Source organism: Thunnus thynnus, chromosome 7 (genome assembly GCF_963924715.1).
Source record: "Thunnus thynnus chromosome 7, fThuThy2.1, whole genome shotgun sequence".
NCBI classification, from domain to species: Eukaryota; Metazoa; Chordata; class Actinopteri; order Scombriformes; family Scombridae; genus Thunnus; species Thunnus thynnus.
Window position 1 is genome coordinate 34,668,862 of NC_089523.1, and position 20,064 is coordinate 34,688,925.

Consider the following 20,064-nt stretch of genomic DNA (forward strand, 5'->3'; position numbering starts at 1 on the left):
TTTGGATAATTTAAGTTCAACAAAATACATCACATAGGTCTAGTAGTTTATAGACATTTTAAGATGGAAACGTTTCATATTGAGCCTTTAAAGCTGATCAGAGTATTGATGCTGAATTAAAACATGTTTTATGGTTGTTGTTACAACTCAAACAACAACAGCTGAGATGGACAGGAAACGAGACAGATGGTATAAACTCACTAAGACTAACCAATCAGCTACCAGCTGATTATACTGATTATATAAACCAAACTTCTTTCATGGTAAAACAAAACCTGTAAAAAGAGTGAAATATTCCTGAGAACTGATCAAACTTCAGGTCTGAAGTCGTCTGTACTGATTTAATGCAGATTATAACAAACTAAATGATGTAAATCTGAATATTCTGTTTAATATCAAACCTCGTATCAATACTGTACAAACATTTTTTATTCAAGAAATGAAAACAATCATGTTTTTACTGATTTTGTGACGTCAGCTGACTCAAAGTGACCTTCACGTCTGTAAAGGTCATTTTCACCACATTGATCACGTGACTTTAGGAAACGAGGACAACTTCCTGTGACGTTTTTCTCTCTGCAGGATGATTTTTAATAGAAATAAAATCAGTCTGAAGGCTGACGGAGGTTTTGGAGAATCAGCAGGAGCGTTTTTTTGTTTATTTATATTTTAAGCATATAACTGAATAAATAAATAAAACAACAGAATTCTTCACAAACACTCTGAACAGTTTCTCTTTATCTTCTGTCCTTTGACCAGAAACGTCTCAGATTCTCACTTTTATCACATTTAGCAGCATTTTATAACAAACTGATGCTTTTCTCTGGCAGCTTTAAACATCTTTAATTATGTTGCTGTTATTGTTATGACTTCTCTCTTACGTCATATAGACTGTTTTTAATTTAATTTTTAATGACTTTACTGTCCAATTTAAAATATTCAATCATCTGTCGTCTTTGTGTCGGCAAGGAAAAACCTTCTCTAACGAATTTCCCCCAATATATCGATTTACAGATAGCAGGATTAAACCATATATACTAAACCATATAGATTAAACATATAGATTATACCATATATACTAAACCATATAGATTAAACCATATATACTAAACCATATAGATTAAACCATATAGATTAAACATATAGATTATACCATATATACTAAACCATATAGATTAAACCATATTTACTGAACCATATAGATTAAACCGTATATATTAAACAATATAGATTAAAACATATAGATTAAACCATATATACTAAAACATATAGATTAAACCATTTTTACTGAACCATATAGATTAAACCGTATATATTAAACAATATAGATTAAACCATACAGATTAAACCATATAGACTAAACCATATAGATTAAACATATAGATTAAAACATATAGATTAAACCATATATACTAAACCATATAGATTAAAACATATAGATTAAACCGTATATATTAAACCATATAGATTAAACCATATATACTAAACCATATAGATCAAACCATATACATTAAACCGTATATATTAAACCATATAGATTAAACCATATATACTAAACCATATATATTAAACCATATATACTAAACCATGTAGATTAAACCATATATATTAAACCATATAGATTAAACCATATATACTAAACCATATATATTAAACCATATAGATTAAACCATATATACTAAACCATATATATTAAACCATATAGACTAAACCATATAGATTAAACCATATATACTAAACCATATAGATTAAACCATATAGATTAAACCATATATACTAAACCATATATATTAAACCATATAGACTAAACCATATAGATTAAACCGTATATATTAAACCATATAGATTAAACCATATATACTAAACCATATAGATTAAACCATATAGATTAAACCATATATACTAAACCATATAGATTAAACCATATAGATTAAACCATATATACTAAACCATATATATTAAACCATATAGACTAAACCATATAGATTAAACCATATATACTAAACCATATAGACTAAACCATATAGATTAAACCATATAGATTAAAACATAGATTAAACCATATATACTAAACCATGTAGATTAAACCATATATACTAAACCATATATATTAAACCATATAGATTAAACCGTATATATTAAACCATATAGATTAAACCGTATATATTAAACCATATATACTAAACCATATAGACTAAACCATATAGATTAAACCATATATACTAAACCATATAGATTAAACCATATAGATTAAAACATAGATTAAACCATATATACTAAACCATGTAGATTAAACCATATATACTAAACCATATATATTAAACCATATAGATTAAACCGTATATATTAAACCATATATACTAAACCATATAGACTAAACATATAGATTAAACCATATATACTAAACCATATAGCTTAAAACATATAGATTAAAACATAGATTAAACCATATATATTAAACCATATAGATTAAACCGTATATATTAAACCATGTATACTAAACCATATAGACTAAACCATATAGATTAAACCATATATACTAAACCATATAGATTAAAACATATAGATTAAAACATATAGATTAAACCATATAGATTAAAACATAGATTAAAACATAGATTAAACCATATATACTAAACCATATATATTAAACCATATAGATTAAACCGTATATATTAAACCATATAGATTAAACCATATATACTAAACCATATAGATTAAACCATATATACTAAACCATGTAGATTAAACCATATATACTAAACCATATAGATTAACCATGTAGATTAAACCATATAGATTAAACCATATATACTAAACCATGTAGATTAAACCATGTAGATTAAACCATATATACTAAACCATATAGATTAACCATGTAGATTAAACCATATAGATTAAACCATATATACTAAACCATATATATTAAACCATATAGATTAAACCATATATACTAAACCATGTAGATTAAACCATATAGATTAAACCATATAGACTAAACCATATAGATTAAACCATATAGATTAAACCATATATACTAAACCATGTAGATTAAACCATATAGATTAAACCATATAGACTAAACCATATAGATTAAACCATATATACTAAACCATATAGATTAAACCATATAGATTAAAACATAGATTAAACCATATATACTAAACCATATATATTAAACCATACAGATTAAACCGTATATATTAAACCATATATACTAAACCATATAGATTAAACCATATATACTAAACCATGTAGATTAAACCATGTAGATTAAACCATATAGATTAAACCATGTAGAGGTATAATTTTGTAGATGCAGGTTTTTCCATACTGACTCGGATTGTCAGAGGATTGGTTGATTGATTGATTTGTCTCTCCTGTGAGATGATGAAGGTTTTAAAGGAAATGAATCCAACCTTCATCTTCTTCCTGTCACCCTGTAAATGTCCAGTGTGGACAAATCAAAGGCAGTAATGTTATAACTCAACATGTGGAAGATCGTAGACTCTTTCATACCAACACACCTTTTCTCCTCACACAGAAAATCATCGACTAACTTATTAACCTGATTGATTGAATCATCAGAATCGTGTTAACAGGAGAAAATGTACAAAAAACAGAAAACAATACAAATAATCAAAGCTTTATTGATTTTAGACTTTTTCAAAAACGGGTTACAAAGTTCTTCAGTGATGAGAATAAAAATGAGTTTGTAACAGAAAGTCCAAACTACAAATAATATAATAAATCTGTAATAAACCAGTTTGTAACAGATCAGTGAAGATGCTGAACTCAGTTTCTCTTTTATTGTTTCATTTTTAAATTATGTATTAAGAGCTGCAACAATTAATCAATTAGTTGCAAACTATTTTTAATGTAATCGGTTAATTGTTCTGATTTTTTTTTAAAGAAAAAGGTTCAAATTCTCTGATTGCAGCTTCTTAAATGTGAATATTTTCGGTTTCTTTACTGTCTGACAGTAAACTGAAGATCTTTGGGTTGTGGACAAAACAAGACATTTGATGACGGCGTGTTGGACTTTTATAAACAGTCATCGACATTTTCTGACATTTTATTGACCAAACAACTAATCGATTAATTGAGAAAATAATCAACAGAATAATCATTAGTTTGCAGCTCTATTATACATATTGTGTGTATAGGAGCACCTGTTTAATCTGATGCAATCCAACACAGCAGCTCTGCTATAAATTCTACATCATGAAGCTTCTACATTTTCAGTTTTTGTTGACGTTGTCAGAAAGGTGATAATTCTACTTCCTGTTGCTGCTGGTGTACCGGAGTGTTCATAATATTTTGTCCACCCCATTAACGTACATGAGGATGAAAGAGAAGAAAACGTTGTTTTAATGAGATGTTGATTTTATGAAATAAAGTTTCTTGTTAAACAGAATATTTGTTTTGTAGTAACGAGTTCTTGTAACATGATAAACTAATGTTTCTGTTTTCCTGGAACAAACTCCAAACACCGAACCATGTCCTGCAGTCAGACTCCGTCCTGCGCAGGAGGAGAGAGGGAGTGTTGCTACACTAGCTAGTTACCATGGTAACCCCTCCACAGAGAGGTCAGGGGTCGACAGGACGTCCTCTCTACAGCTCCGGTGGCCATCCCACTGCGTCCGGCTGCGTCTTCTTTCGCAGGTGAGGCAGGAAGGCGTCTCTGTAAAACACCTGCAGCTTGGACACCGTCTCCTCCCACAGGTCGGGGTCAAAGGTCACCGGGACGATGGCCGTCTCCTTCAATGTGAAGACGGCGAGGTCGGCCTGCTGAAGACCCGTCACTGCCAGCTGACACTGAATCTGAGTGAAGTAACTGTGAGACGTCTTCAGACGGTAGACCGGAGACTGGGACAGGAAGACAAGGACAAGACAGGAAGTTAAGGACAAGGAGAAGACGGGACGTTAACAGCAAGGACAAGACAGGAAGTTAACAACAAGGACAAGACAGGAAGTTAAGGACAAGGACAAGACGGGACATTAACGACATGGACAGGACAACAACAAGAAGACAGGAAGTTAACAGACAGTTGTGGACAGTAAAATGTTTTTTTTACCGTCCCAGGCTCCCGTCCGTTCTCGTTCTGTATTTCCAGACAGAAGGCGGGGTCGTCCCTGCAGGCGTCCTCCACTCGTCTATGTCTGTGTTTGTAGGGACACTTCACCTCCAGGCAGAGCAGCCGTTGGCTGGTCCGGCTGTCCGTCACGATGCCGTCGGGGCTGGCAGCCAACCAGGGCCTCTGAGCGTCGATGAACAAACCGCAGTCCTGAACGGAGACGGAGCGACGCAACGCTGCGCTCTTCAGTTTCTGCAGGTCCACAGAGACACCAGACAGGTAGAAGAACAAGAAGACAGTATATCATATATTTATAGTGAGTATATATTATAATACGCTGATATGTTATTATAATAAATGGATGTTATGAACTGAATAGCGTCTAATAATTTCATCATCAGATGGGTTTGTGAGACACACCTGGTACCTGCGGACCACCTCGGCCTCCATCTGGACCCCCCAGCTCATGGCTCTGGTCTGGATGCGCCGCTCCTCACCTGCCGGGTCACAGTCAGGTTTATCGTGAAAGATTCAAACATGCTGCATCTGTGTGTTCAGTTTGTTTATAAAATGCTTCAGCAGGCCTCGTGAATCCAAACAAAACCAAAATCCATGAAAAGTTATGATTGATAAATATTTATGACTCATGGCTCATAAATATAAACATTTTTACATTTTAGTGTCACAATTTTAATCTTTCATATATTATATTATATAATATTTTATTTGTATCATTAACTTTTAAACTCTTTTTCTTCTTGATGAAAACTTTTCACAGCCTCAGACTGACGTTACATGTAAACAGACAGAAGGTGAGTTGAAGACTTTTTATAAAACAGTTTCTATACATCAGTATTTATACAAACTTTATCTTGTGTGATGTAAACTAAACATTTTGGGTTCTGGACTGTTGATCAGACTAATGACTATTGTCTTGATTGATCGTATAGTTTATAAAATGTCAGAGACAATGAATCAGTTATCAAACTAGTTTCTGATCAATTTTCAGTCGATCAACTAATCAATTCAGAATTGACTGAAGTCATTTAAAGACGTCACCTTCAGTTTTAGGACATTTTTACTGTTTTCTGACATTCTGACAGACCAGATGATTGATCGATTAATTGAGAGAACAATCAGATTTTTCAATAATGACAATAATGCTGAGGGGGCGTGGCCTACCTGTGATAGCAGCCAGGTAGGAGGGGGGCGGGGTTTTGCTCTTCCCCTGAACAAAGCGGCAGTGAGCGATGCGGTGAGCCACAGAAGCTGTGATCCGGTTCTTCCTCCAGGTGAACCAGTCCTGGTTGGTGCTCTGTCCGCGAGTCAGAACCTCCACCTGCTCCACCACACACCTGTCCAGCCTGACGCCCAGACCCACAGGGACCTGCTCCGGTCTGGGAGGATCTGCTGGACGAGGATCTGGATCTGCAGCAGCTCTCTGATCCGCTTTCTTTGTCTGTTTCTGGTTGCGTCTCACTGCAGGAACCGGATCAGCCTGAGCAGTCTGATCAGCATCCTGGTTCTGCTGGACTGCTTTAATCCCAGTCTGAGCTCCAGGTTTGGTCTTGTGGGTTTGTCTGGTTCCTGTTTTTGCTGGTGCTCCAGTCTGGATGGTCGGGTGGTACCGGACCTGAGGCAGGACGGGCTTCTGGTTCTTGTTGGTTTGTTGATTCTGCATTTTCATGTCGTCTTCATCAGAGCAGAAAACAACTGAATCAGACTGTGAATCATTTCAGAAGCATCAAAAGTCTGAATTCTGGGACTGAAGTCAGAGTTTTATTAACAGCTGAGACAATTAAATTTACCTATCTAGCTCATGGCTTTTATTTTGAAAAACCTGAAGCTCGTGACCGGATGGTTTGACTTCCTGGCTATTTTATTTTAAGCTGCCGTCCAAAAGTCTTCAGGTTGGTTTAAATCAGGAGTAAACAGGTGAGAGTTTCCTTTAATGCTTCAGGCTGTTTCACTCTGACAGCTCAAACAAACACGACGCGCTTCTCACCAGACTCCGTTCAACAAGTGGCAGAAAAGAAGTTCTTCACTAACAGGCACAAGTTCACCTGCTGGAAGAGCAATCCGGGTATTTAACGGATCGTTAGGAGCTATTCTTGTATTCGGCACCAAACTAATAAAAGGAGAAACACTTATTTAAAAGAAATTCGATGTTTTTAACTGTTGACCCGCGTCGTCTTCTTCCGCAGAATCCTTTGTAATCTGGTCAGAGATTCACCAGTAAACCCAGTATAAATGTTTCTATAAAGTCACCTGAAGGCCGAATAAATCACAGTGTTCAGTCCGCGGAGAAAATGGCTTAAATTCTGTGATACAGCTCATGAATAAGCGCAAATAAGGAAGGAAGCATTAAACTGTCAGATTTTTGAATGAAGTTTGGCGTAAAATACATGCTGGTCTTACTGGCCTGATACGCCCTAAACCAGCATGTATTTTAGTGTTTAGACGTTCAGTTTATCTTCAACTGTTTTTAATTAGACACTCTGACTGTGCAGCTGTAACTAACTAACTACCTTTATTTACGTCTGTAGGGTTTAAAACGTGTAACTTAGATATAAAGCAGATCTTACCTGTGTGTCAGTCTGTCCGAATGAAACCTGAAGTGAAACTGTGACTCATTATCCCGTGACTGTAACCCGGACATGTCCCGGCTGCACTTTGACCTGAATATTTGCCGATTTTTCGGTCAATGACCCGTTATTGATCCTGATTTTGGAGTTATTTATGTAAATCAGAGCAGACGGAGGATCTGAGCTCGAGCTCACATAACTATTTTCAACCCGGGAAGCCGCCATGTTGGATAAACAGTAGAAATGAGCCTGTCCAATCAAAAAAAAAAACGACACTATATCAAATAATTTACACTGTTTAATTGATAACATTAGTGCTTCTGTATTCTTTGACTGTAGGTCGTTATATCAGTCATCTGTTAGATTTGAGTGACAGGCGCCATCTGACGGCTGTAGTAATTATGACCCGGGAAAAGATTTTTATTTTTTAGGATGGCGAAGTCACGACCCGCCCTACTCTGCCTCTGATTGGCTTACCCTGATATTCTTTCCCTAATCCTAACCAATCTCACTCCTCATGCCCAAACCTAACCAACCCAATCAACGAAGGTAACCGGTACTAGCCAATCAGAGGCAGAGGAGGAAGGCTCATGACTTCACCATCCTGGGGGAAAAAATGGCACCCGCGGAAGGTAAAAAAGCTGCAGGAGCCCGCGGTTCGCTTCCCGCTCCGACCGTCAGTGTCACGTTTTTAACCGTCGGGACATTTTTACCGCATTTTATTGCGTTTATTACCGGAATGCGGTGTTTGCTGTTGCCGACGGTTTCCACGTTTAACCACGTTTGAAATAATCATTTTAACCCAAACCATGATCTTTCTCCAACTCCAACCACGTGGTTTTTGTGCCTAAACCTAACCAGACTTTAACCACACACACACACACACACACACACACACACACACACACACACACACACACACCATAAAACATTATTATATCGTTATTTTAAGTGATCTGTAAAGCGGCGTATTACGCTCCTGACTTGTTGGTAGAAATAGCTGATTAAAGTCACTTTCAATCGTTCTCTCAACCATATATACGATATAATTGACGTTGAATTTTAATATAAAGTCTTTATAATTACTTATAGTAATACAGTAGAGAAGACGTCAGGATGGCCGAGCGGTCTAAGGCGCTGCGTTCAGGTCGCAGTCTCCCCTGGAGGCGTGGGTTCGAATCCCACTTCTGACACATTCTCCTTTTCTTAATATTCTCCATTCAGATTTGTTGATTTAAGTATTAAAAGTTTCCTAAGAGTTGTATGAAATGTGTTACTGAATGAAGTCGTCTATGTCACCTTTAAAAAAAAAAAAAAAAAAAAAAAAAAACTAGTGATGAACTTCGATCAAAATCAACATGCAGTAGGGGAGACCAGGGATGGTTGTAACACTTTCAATTTTTCCAATCAAGAGCAAGTTACAAGTCACCTCATTCACTCTGCACATGCTCAGTTTAGTCCTTGTTCCACATTTCAGAAAGAAAAAAATAATTCTTCATTTATTTTTGTGATTCTGCTTTGTAGATAAACTCATCAAACTTAAATGATGTTAATTATTTGTCTGTGTAGATATCTTTCATGCAAGTTGTTAGTGCTAATGTTTTATCTGTAAGCTAGTTCATGGCTACAAGAGTCTGAGTTAGCTACAACCTACCCCAAGCAAACATTTCATCGTGTTTAATACGTTTACTTTGACTTTCAGTATGCCGAGGTCCTGGAAGAGAAAGACTGACGGCTTCCTCTCAACATTTCGAAGAGAGCATCAAATGATGTAAAAAAGCAGAGAGAGTCCATCAGATCTGCAGCAAAATGTTGTATGATTGTGTAAAGAGAGGAAGTTAGAAGAGAAGGAATCAAAGGAACTTCCATGTGTAGGTTAACATAGTGGAGACAAAGTCTTCACTGATGAACCAGAGGAGGACTGTGACTCTGTTGATGAATTACATACTTGACACACACACACAATATCTTAAGTTTTTATCACAATCCTTATTTCATAATGTTACAACTATGGCATCAACTGTCACATTTAACTTCTTGTGTTTGAGACTAAACCATTTTCAGTTTGTGTTGCAGAGGTAACAGCTGCATCATTTAATAGCAGACACACGTCGCTAGTTTGCATCACATTTTGAATGCATTGGTTTTAAAAAAGCTCCAAGCTACAGACAGAAATGTCAAAAGTGTGACAACCATCCTCGGTCTCCCCTATTAAGTCAGTTTACAGTCAAACACATGAGACATAAAACTGAATCACAGCGTTGAAACCAAGATTTTACCAAAATATGTAAAAATAACAGAAAAGTTTTAATTGTTGGACTGCGATTTTTTCATCAATCAATCTGCCAATGATTTTCTCGTTTAGTCAATAAAATGTCCGAAAATATACAAAAATGGCCTTTTTAATTTACCTGAGTCCGAGGTGTCGTCTTCAAATTACTTGTTTATTCTGACCAACGATCCAAAACCCTCAAAATATTTATTAACATCTTATATGACAAAAAAGCAGCAACTCCTCACATTTATGGAGCTGAAACCAGATGATGGAAAATTTACTGAAACCAACTAATCATTGCGCTACTGTTATGGAAGCTCATTACATTAATAAAAATATTAATTTTAAGGCAACATTATAAGATGCTACATCAAAAATGTGACTTTTTATCCTGTAATTTGATTCATAAATATCAAATTTTGCTGCATTAATGAGAAAATATATCTGTTAGGTTTTGTCTTGATTATTCCTGCTGCAGTCACAGAACCAAACACAATCAATTTATCATGAATAATCGTTCATAAAGAGTTAATAAATGGTTTATAACTCTCTATAATGTAGTTATAAGCAGATATAAGTGTTTATGAATGTATTCATCAATAACTATAACTCCTCCCAGGACAGTTGCTGCTGTATAAATAGATCATTAATAATATAATAAAACACAACTGTAATAATATAAAATGTCTTCATGACAAATAGTGTGTAGTAAAGTTAGTGTCTATTTTTTCTTTTTTAAATAAAAGAGGAAACAATTAGAATCTCAAATTAAGTGAAAAAGTTCTAATGAGCAGCCTTTATAGAAAAACAAGAGTAAGTCCAGTCATGCTGGCGGCCCCACAAGAAACAAAATGGTTGGATGTCTTCATATCTGCTTATAACTACATTATAGCGAGTTATTAACTGTTTATATGCTGATTATTGATGATTAATAGACATTGATCCTCCTAAAAACATTCAGCAGGTTCAAAGAAAATGTTAAAATCAGGTTTATTAAAATGTTTTGGAAACAACAGATTTTACCAGACGACTCATCACCAGGTATTTAGTGATGAAAAGGAATATTTTTTTAATTATTTTTTATGATGTTTTTCAAAGTTTTTCTTTTTTCACCTCTAAAGATTCTTCAGAATCAAACAGTCTGACTGTGTCTGTCAGGTTTCTGCCCACCTGGAGGGGTCCTCCTGCAGCTCCTCATGTCGGGGTCTCAGGTGTCTCAGGTGGGTCCTGGTCTCTTCCTGAGCGGTCTGGACTCGGCTCTGAACCTCAGCGTGTTGTCCAGCAGGAGCGTCTCTCTCATCATTAACTCCAGTGGGCTGGAGGACGTTTCCTACCCGCAGTTGGATGGCCTGCAGGTCCTCCATGTCCCCGTCCAGGACCGACCTCACGCCCCGCTGGGACGGTACTTCGACCTCGTGGCGGAGCGGATCCACCAGAACCGGACGGGGACAACTCTGGTTCACTGCAGCGCCGGCAGGAGCCGGTCCCCGTCTCTGATCATGGCCTACCTGATGAGGTCAGCAGACACTCACCTGTCACTGTTATTAACCCTGGAGGTCAGAGTTCAGGTCTCTGATGTGGTTCAGCAAGTAACTAAATACACTACTTAAGTACTGAAGTACAGTTTAGAGGTACTTGTACTTTACTTGAGTATTTCCATGTGATGCTACTTTCTACATTTCAGAGGGAAATATTGTACTTTCTACTCCACTACATTTATTTGACAGCTTTAGTTACTTTTCAGATGAAGATTTGACACAATGGATAATATAACAAGCTTTTAAAATACAACACATTGTTAAAGATGAAACCAGTGGTTTCCAACCTTTTTGTCTTTTGACGTCTTACAAAAAGCAGTGTGTAGTCGGGGTCACATTTCACATGTCTATGAGTTGTTAACAGCTCCACCAAATAGTGATTTTTCCCTCTAAACTTCTCACATGCTTTCATTTCAATAAATGTTCAAATGATCCAATATTTCAGCAAAAATCAAAGATTAGAGAAAAAGTCCAAAAACTGAAAACAGATTTGTGTATCAGAACTTTGTTTTTTCTTCTTTCCTCTCCCATTAATCATCTCACCACCCCTCAGATTTATCTGCTGACCCTTTGGAGGGGCCCGACCCCTAGGTTGGGAACCACTGGACTAAACTAGCTAACTGTATATAAAGTAGTGTAAACTAGCTCCACCTCCAGCAGCTACAACAGTAACATGCTGCTCTAACACTGATGCTTCACTATTAATAATCTAATGATGTCATATATAATAATATATCAGTCAGAGGGACCAAACCACTACTTTTACTGCAATACTTTAACTACATCAAGCTCATAATACTTATGTACTTTTACTGCAATACTTTAACTACATCAAGCTCATAATACTTATGTACTTTTACTGCAATACTTTAACTACATCAAGCTCATAATATTTATGTACTTTTACTGCAATACTTTAACTACATCAAGCTCATAATACTTATGTACTTTTACTGCAATACTTTAACTACATCAAGCTCATAATACTTATGTACTTTTACTGTAGTAGGATTTTTCTTGCAGGACTTTTACTTGTAATGGAGTATTTTTACATTGCTGTGTTGGTATTTTATACTGCAGTAAAGTACTTCTTCCAGCTCTGGGTTCTGGTCTCTGTGTTGCAGGTTTGGGGGTCTCAGCCTGCGTCGGGCTCATGAACAGGTTCTGGAGCAGCGGCCGTTCATCCGACCGAACGCTGGTTTCTGGAGGCAGCTGATGGACTACGAGAGGAAGCTGTTCGGCAGGAACTCGGTCCGGATGGCGATGACGTCCGGCGGAGTCCTGCCTGAAGCTCTGGAGGACACGAACACCACGGCGGCGTACTGCGTCAACATCTGAACGACCACAAACTAATCAGACATTAAACACTCATCGTTTTGTTTCTTCCCTCTGAGCTGCAGCGGAAACAGCTGAATGTTTCCACACCTGCAAACTTCACTCACAATGTGGCAGAAAAAGCAAATTCTTTGCTTCTTGTTTGTCAGTAAGAGATTTAGATACTTCAGTGATGTCGGGATTATTCTGTTTGACAGTTAAAGGTGTAAAACAACAAACTCAAGTCGGTGTTTTCTATTTTTTAATGAAAAGAAACGTCCAGAAACATGTGGCTACCTGATAAAAACTGTTTTTAAAAAACATCCTTTTAACTCTATTTTCTAAATCCTCCATCAGTTTGTCTGAATGATGTATTTGTGCAACTGTTACACAAATATTTAAGTTTAAAATGTTAAATTCTGTAAATGAGATTAAACAGATGCTGCTGTTCAGTCCAAACTGGTCTCATATCTGTTACTGATCAGATCAGCCGATCAATTGATCAGGTTTCTTTTTAGTAAAACTACTGAACTAAGAGCAGAGTTGGAATAAACAGATCTGCAGTTTGTGAGTGAAACACTGAAACGAGCTCGGCTGTGATTGGACAGAAACGATGTAAAAAAACAAATCAGTTTATTGTGACAGAAGAAGAAACGATCAGTATTACAGTCAGTACGTCAGTCAGTACTGCAGTCAGTACTACAGTAAGTACTACAGTAAGTACTACAGTAAGTACTACAGTCAGTACTGCAGTCAGTACTGCAGTCAGTACTACAGTCAGTGCTACAGTCAGTACGTCAGTCAGTACTACAGTCAGTACTACAGTCAGTACTGCAGTCAGTCTTTGTACATCATTAACACTGCTGGATGGTGTGTAGTAGGTTTGTGTATTTTGGATTGCTTCCCTTTCTTGTTTTGTGAACACACTGCAAACTAATTTCCCTCGGAGATCATAGAGTTAATCTAATAAATCATGCAAAGGTATTCCAGTAGAGCTGCAGGATATGAATATAGATCTGCAGAATATGAATATAGAGCTGTAGAACATGAATATAGAGCTGCAGAATATGAATATAGAGCTGCAGAACATGAATATAGAGCTGCAGGATATGAATACAGAGCAGCAGAATATGAATATATAGCTGCAGAGTATGAATATAGAGCTGCAGAATATAAATATAGATCTGCAGAATATGAATATAGAGCTGCAGGATATGAATATAGAGCTGCAGAACATGAATATAGATCTGCAGAATATGAATATAGAGCTGCAGAATATGAATATATAGCTGCAGAGTATGAATATAGAGCTGCAGAATATGACTATCGAGCTGCAGGATATGAATACAGAGCTGCAGAATATGAATATATAGCTGCAGAGTATGAATATAGAGCTGCAGAATATGAATATAGATCTGCAGAATATGAATACTGAGCTGCAGAATATGAATACAGAGCTGCAGAATATGAATATATAGCTGCAGAATATGAATATACTTCTGCAGAGTATGAATATAGAGCTGTAGGATATGAATATATAGCTGCAGAGTATGAATATAGAGCTGCAGAATATGACTATAGAGCTGCAGGATATGAAGATGAGCAGCAGAGACCAAACAGCAGCAGCAGAGACGCCTGACAGGACGCCTGAGAGGACGCCTGTCAGGACGCCTGTCAGGACGCCTGAGAGGACACCTGACAGGACATCTGACGGGACACCTGACAGGACGCCTGACGGGACGCCTGACGGGACGCCTGACGGGACGCCTGACGGGATGCCTGACAGGACGCCTGACAGGACATCTGACGGGACACCTGACGGGACGCCTGACAGGACGCCTGACGGGACGCCTGACGGGACGCCTGACAGGACGCCTGATGGGACGCCTGACGGGACGCCTGACAGGACGCCTGACGGGACGGGACAGTGGTGTTGAGTTGTCCTCAGAGGACAGACTGAAGGACTTCTAGAGTTTTGTACTAAAACATATTTATTTCTTCTATAAATTGATATTTAGAGCTCAGTCTGTGTCTATAAAAACAGGGAGTGGTGAACGTGACGAGGGGACGTCGGGACAGACGCTCCCGAAGTGATCAGGTGGTGTGACGGAGGCTCTGCAGCAAACAATCGGATCTCTCCACATAAACGAGCTGCATTTACTGTTATTACTGTGTATTTCCTGTTTGTGTCGGTGTTGTTCTGCTCGTGTCGTCAGTCTCTCTGTTGTCTGTCGAGTGACAACAAAAATGAACAGTTTACTTCAGAAACAAACAGTTTTATTGACAGTCGTGGGTCCAAAACTCTTGAAGGGACCAAGCGAACATATATGATATTTTTGAGACTCAAGATGTAACATTCAGTTACATTGCAGTGGAATTTATATTTTTGTGTCAAATTCATTATTGTATGAAGATAAAAACCTTTTCGACGTGTCATCTGGTGAGTCTGAGCTCTGCTGGACTGATGACTTCATCTTCTATTAAACAGCCTTAACTCTTCCTGAAACACTGAAAACCTTCATCAGCAGCAGTTTCAGCTTTTTATCCAGTAAAAACTCCAGTTTGAGGATTTTCTGTTTGTTGTTGTTATAAAACGTTTTGTGGGCATTTCTCCTTGTTTTTGATAACCGATCGACTAATTGATCTTTTAATAGAAAAAGTGACAAATACATTTATTTAACATCTTACATTTGATGTTTGGTTTGACAGAAAGCATCAAACCAGCAACAATGAAACGTGGATGCTGTGAAAAGGTTTAAAGCAGAGTTTCCTCCAGGAAGCAGTGGAGCTGAGGTGATAAACGTCTTGTGATTAATTAAGTTTGTAGATGAAAACCGAAACAATAACCAGACTCATTACATATGTGGAAATAGTTGTGTGAAGATTAGAAAGCTAGAAAAGTGTAAAAATGTTTTATGATGTTTGTGGAAAAGACTGCAGGAAACTCTGGAATATTCGGTTGTTTCTCACGTTAAAAATCATTTCAACTCTGTGGTTAAAGCTCATTTTGTTTCCATTAACAGGAAGTTAACAGACAGACTTTGGTTGAGTTCAGTCTGCATCAATATTTCAAACTCAAATTAAATGTTGTTTTGTCACCTGTCGAACCACTAGGTGCTCAGGCCCTAATAAAGGAAAAACTGCAGTACAGAGCAACAAATTTGAGTTTTGATTTTATTTTTCTACAGCACTTTATCACTAAACTGTCACCCTCACTCCATTTTTTTCCTTCCCCTCATAGGTCATCCCCACCACTGAATTATAAATATAAGACCTATAATTATTGTAAAATAAATGATAATAACACCCAACCTCATACAAAGTTTGTATATAATGTACTGTATGTCCATAAAGGCAGAGGAGGTTGATCCTCCTCTATTTTTTGAGAGGCAAAAGGGAGATCAAAATATAAAAAAAGAATATTTGGTTGAAATAAACCATTACAAATCTCAGTATTATTTATAAAGTATTTTTTCTCTCTTCTTTGGAAAAAATCCATAACTGAAATTCTGTTTAAAATTCTTCAACAGCGACACCTGCAGGGCAAGAGGAGAAAGAGCAGTGTGTGAAGTGGTGGGGGGCCACAATTGGTGGAGGTGGAGTGGGGGACAGAGGAGGACGGTTGCCTGCTGCCCTCCGCAGGGCGGGATCTCTTACATTGGACTTAATGTATTTCTTTTTTTTCATGCTAATCTGTGATTGGCCATGACACGTAAAATGACGCTCCAAGGGAGGACGTCCTCCCTTACCAATCAACAACCAGAATGCAATATTGACATCGAGTTGGTCCAATGATAGTTTCCAGAATTCATCTTCAATTCTCTTCACTGTAAGGCAGAGTAGCAGCAGTAGATAGCTTCTTGCTTAGTCAGTGCAACAGCTGGCTTGTTGTAGCAGCCTGAAGGACTCTTTATACATCCATGGAAGGACTGTTAAGACTGTTGTTAAGCTAACGGGAGAAATGATCTGGACTGTGCAGTGCAGCAACAGCAGGACACCGCCAGGGAGGCTGGAGAGAGAAGCAACCGGAGAAACAACCAGGAGAGTTAGCTTGTTTGTCATTAATGCTAATGATATCAGACTGGGTAACCAGCAGCCATAAAGTTCTGTTAACTAACATACAAAATGACCAACAGCCACAAATGGACGTTATGACATGAATACTTTATCTCCATGAAAGAAAGAAGAAGACGTCAGATAATGTGAGTCAGATACAGCTTCTCTCTCTCTGTCTCTTTGGTCGCTAATTATATCTCTGATGGTTAAATGTCTCTCTGTGTGGCATTTTTATGTTTTTAATCCCCTTAACAAGAATGCAGCAGAGATCATATAATGTGTTGTGGGTAAGATTAGTTTGCTTGTTGAAGTTACAGTGAGCTGTCTGGACTCACTTATTCATTCGTTTTTAATTGAGTGGTTGTTCAGTCACCTATTGATGTTGTGTGATTAGTGAATGAGTGTGCAGGAGGTCTGGCTGCTGCTTCTGACAGTTTCTTTAGTTCGTTTTTAAGCTGAGTCGTATATTGAGTAATAAGCTTAAAGTAACTAGAATAACAAGTGTTAACTAGTGGTGTAACGGATTGTAGTTCATCCTTGATCCATATGGATCGCCCCCCACGGTTCGGCAGGCATATGAACTGTGGATTAATTGCTAAATTTAATGTCTCATTTAAGACAAAGTAAACAAACTGCTCTAAGTACAAGTCATGGGCAGACAGCGTGTCGCTAACAGGGATTTTAAAGAGCAACGATCAAACCAGCATCTAACGGGTCAGAAGTGAAATTTGAGTTATGTTTACCTGCTGTCTAATTTGCTGCAGCTGAGCAGCTAATTAGCATCTTGCTGCTAACTGATGTTAGTGGTGAATGTTTGTTATCATCATGTTTTGATGATGTGGACAGAGGCTGTTTCATTCACTGTTTAAAAGAGGAAGGTATCATGTCTCATATTGCAATAATTGAGCATTGAATATTTCATATATTTTATTTTATTTTATTCAAACATTGGACATCTTAAGTGTTGTTTTCATTTAAGACCATGGGCTAAAGTTCCTTGCTGTTTCTGGCTGTAAGTGTGTTACAAAATTAATGGAAAACAAAGTTTTATTTGTCTCCCCCTTTTTTTTCGCTGATCCTAATAATGATCTGATCCATGATTCAAATCCGTGATACGATCCGAATTGTGAGTTTTGTGTTCATGTTAACACCCCTAGTGTTAACATGTCAGCTTTGTAGACTATATTTTGTATGTCGTGCACATAGATAAGAGTGTGTAAGTCATGTATTTGATACATGCATTAATACTTTCTGATGTGAACCTACACTTATAGATCTGTGAATGTTTTCAGTGTTCAGTCTTTCTAGTATTCAGCACTGATCTGTTCCTGTATCACATTATAAGCTCTGTGCTACTTTATATATTTCTGTGTACCAAGAAAATACATAGGAAACACAAGTAAATCATGTGATATGTTGTCTGTTTTTGATGAGAACATAAATTTGTTGTCACAATAGAACAGTACTATAAATTTGAATTTCACTTTGTTGGTAAAATCACACATCTGAACCAGTCCATGGCTAAAATGAGCACTTCTTTGTTTAGAGACAATATGTATATGCTAAATGTCTTTAAAGAAGCAGCTTTTTCACCACTTAAGCAAATTGTTTTATTGGCATATAAAATTGCCCCCCACCCCTCCGATTTCATCAGGTGGGGGACAATGATATAGTTTGATGCGATTAGTTGTAAGATTCCATGTTGGTTTTCCTCCCCAATTTTTTGAGTCACCAGCGGCCACTGATGTATATAGACCTTTCTGCTGTATCCTACAAAAATGAGCTGCATTCAACCCCCCCCCCCCCCCTTTTTTTTCCCTCCTATTCTCTCTATTCTTGCGAGGACCCGTTCTGTGTCCAGCTGCAGTTACTTATTGTCTCTACACACCTGACAGTACACATTTGAATCAAACTTTCAAAATAAAAGCACACCACACTTGTAAGAAATATCCCTCATTTTTAAAAAGCAAAATGATCTGATCCCGACGGGCCAGAGTGCGAGGTCCCGACGCTGCTTGCAGCTTTAATTATTTATAATAATTTCTATTGATTTAATAGTCCTTAGTTATTGCTGATAGCCAAACCTGTAACCAAGGCCAACAATATAATCAATAAAAAGCCGTCCTGTATGAGGAGTGTGTGTAGTTGCTTTAACCTCACATATCAATGTTTATTTTCACAACTGAGCACACACTTCTTAACCTTTTTCTGTCTGAACTAAATATAAATGGAATTTATAATGAAATGATATGAAACATTCTACAGTATTATTGATTTGCTGTTATCAAAGTCAAATGAATGACGTCAGTGACGTCCAGGTGCTGCTCAGGTAGGCAGGCTGTGAGTCCCAGACGAGGCTGGTATCAATAATATTTACTCCTCTATGAACAGTCAGACTGTTAAACCAGCAGGCAAATCATGTTCATGTTTTTACCGTCTGATTTCAGGGAAGAGATGGATTCCTCTTCAGTCCAATTCAAAATGTACAACTTTATTTCTTTTTAACAAACAAACAACACATGGTACAACCTCCTAACACTGATATTTTCATCAAAGCTGAAAAAATTGACATAGTCACTGATTTTAAATATCTTGGTGTGACACAGGATCCAAATTTGAACTTTAAGAAACATGTTTAAAAAAAACGGTTAAAACCATAAAGAACAACTTAGCAAATTTTAGACATATTAGAAACTGTCTCTCTTTGGATGCAGCCAAGATATTTATGCAGCTATGATTCTTTCCCAGATGTCTTATTGCATCACATGTTGGAGGCAGGCTGGAGAAACAGCCATCAAACCTCTTGAGTCCTTATACAAACAAACTCTAAAGACAAAAAGCCAATGCATTTCCATCACTGTAGGGTTCTGGAGAAAAACAATTTACTGAGCTTTGACAATTTTAGATCATTCTCAAATTTGTGCCTAGTTTATAAAATGTTAAATGGTTTGTCCTCCTCCACTATGTGACTATGTGTTCACTCGCTCAGTAAGTTCTATTAGATCCTCCAGAATATCCTCTATACATGATTGGACCATTTCATCACACTGCATTTGGACAGTCAGCTTTCTCTGTGAAAGCTACAACTCAGTGGAACGTCCTACCTGATGATATGAAGAGCTGCAGTTTTATCAATACATTCAAAGCCAAATTAAAACATCTGCTAAAAACTAGAATGGAGAATGAAGGAACACTTCCTGTCTAATCTCATGTCGAAA

General features: G+C 37.2%; 2 protein-coding genes and 1 non-coding gene across 10 annotated transcripts; 2 read left to right on the forward strand and 1 right to left on the reverse strand.

Moving 5' to 3' along the window:
- Nucleotides 1–3,630: 3,630 nt before the first annotated feature.
- LOC137186624 (uncharacterized) lies at nucleotides 3,631–8,066 on the reverse strand. 3 transcript variants are annotated; one of them, XM_067595691.1, is made up of 5 exons: nucleotides 7,664–8,066; nucleotides 6,261–6,791; nucleotides 5,499–5,575; nucleotides 5,079–5,330; nucleotides 3,631–4,869 (listed from the first exon to the last, which is right to left on the reverse strand). In XM_067595691.1, exons 2-5 carry the CDS (start codon nucleotides 6,763–6,765, stop codon nucleotides 4,615–4,617), a joined length of 1,089 nt encoding a protein of 362 aa, XP_067451792.1. In that variant the 5' UTR covers nucleotides 6,766–6,791; nucleotides 7,664–8,066; the 3' UTR covers nucleotides 3,631–4,614. The 3 variants fall into 3 exon arrangements, with proteins under 3 accessions (XP_067451792.1, XP_067451791.1, XP_067451790.1); XM_067595690.1 differs by having other exon boundaries at nucleotides 6,261–6,801; XM_067595689.1 differs by having other exon boundaries at nucleotides 6,261–6,770; nucleotides 7,664–8,064.
- Nucleotides 6,908–13,249, forward strand: LOC137186626 (dual specificity protein phosphatase 14). 6 transcript variants are annotated; one of them, XM_067595693.1, is made up of 4 exons: nucleotides 6,944–7,013; nucleotides 9,366–9,534; nucleotides 11,097–11,454; nucleotides 12,601–13,249. In XM_067595693.1, exons 2-4 carry the CDS (start codon nucleotides 9,531–9,533, stop codon nucleotides 12,812–12,814), a joined length of 576 nt encoding a protein of 191 aa, XP_067451794.1. In that variant the 5' UTR covers nucleotides 6,944–7,013; nucleotides 9,366–9,530; the 3' UTR covers nucleotides 12,815–13,249. The 6 variants fall into 6 exon arrangements, with proteins under 6 accessions (XP_067451796.1, XP_067451797.1, XP_067451794.1 ...); XM_067595695.1 differs by lacking the exon at nucleotides 9,366–9,534 and having other exon boundaries at nucleotides 6,908–7,013; XM_067595696.1 differs by lacking the exon at nucleotides 9,366–9,534 and having other exon boundaries at nucleotides 6,935–7,013; nucleotides 11,060–11,454.
- trnal-cag (transfer RNA leucine (anticodon CAG)) lies at nucleotides 8,774–8,856 on the forward strand. The gene has a single exon. It is a non-coding gene; the product is annotated as a tRNA-Leu (tRNA).
- Nucleotides 13,250–20,064: the final 6,815 nt, after the last annotated feature.

Bases quoted from the DNA above. Each gene is read 5' to 3' on its own strand.
- LOC137186624 (XM_067595691.1), bottom strand. From the start codon at position 6,765: ATGAAAATGCAGAATCAACAAACCAACAAGAACCAGAAGCCCGTCCTG. The intron at 5,576-6,260 runs GTAGGCCACGCC...GTGACCCGGCAG, and splicing joins CTACCTGGCTGCTATCACAG to GTGAGGAGCGGCGCATCCAG. The intron at 4,870-5,078 runs GTAAAAAAAACA...TTCCTGTCCCAG, and splicing joins ACGGACGGGAGCCTGGGACG to TCTCCGGTCTACCGTCTGAA.
- LOC137186626 (XM_067595692.1), top strand. The intron at 11,455-12,600 runs GTCAGCAGACAC...TCTGTGTTGCAG, and splicing joins ATCATGGCCTACCTGATGAG to GTTTGGGGGTCTCAGCCTGC.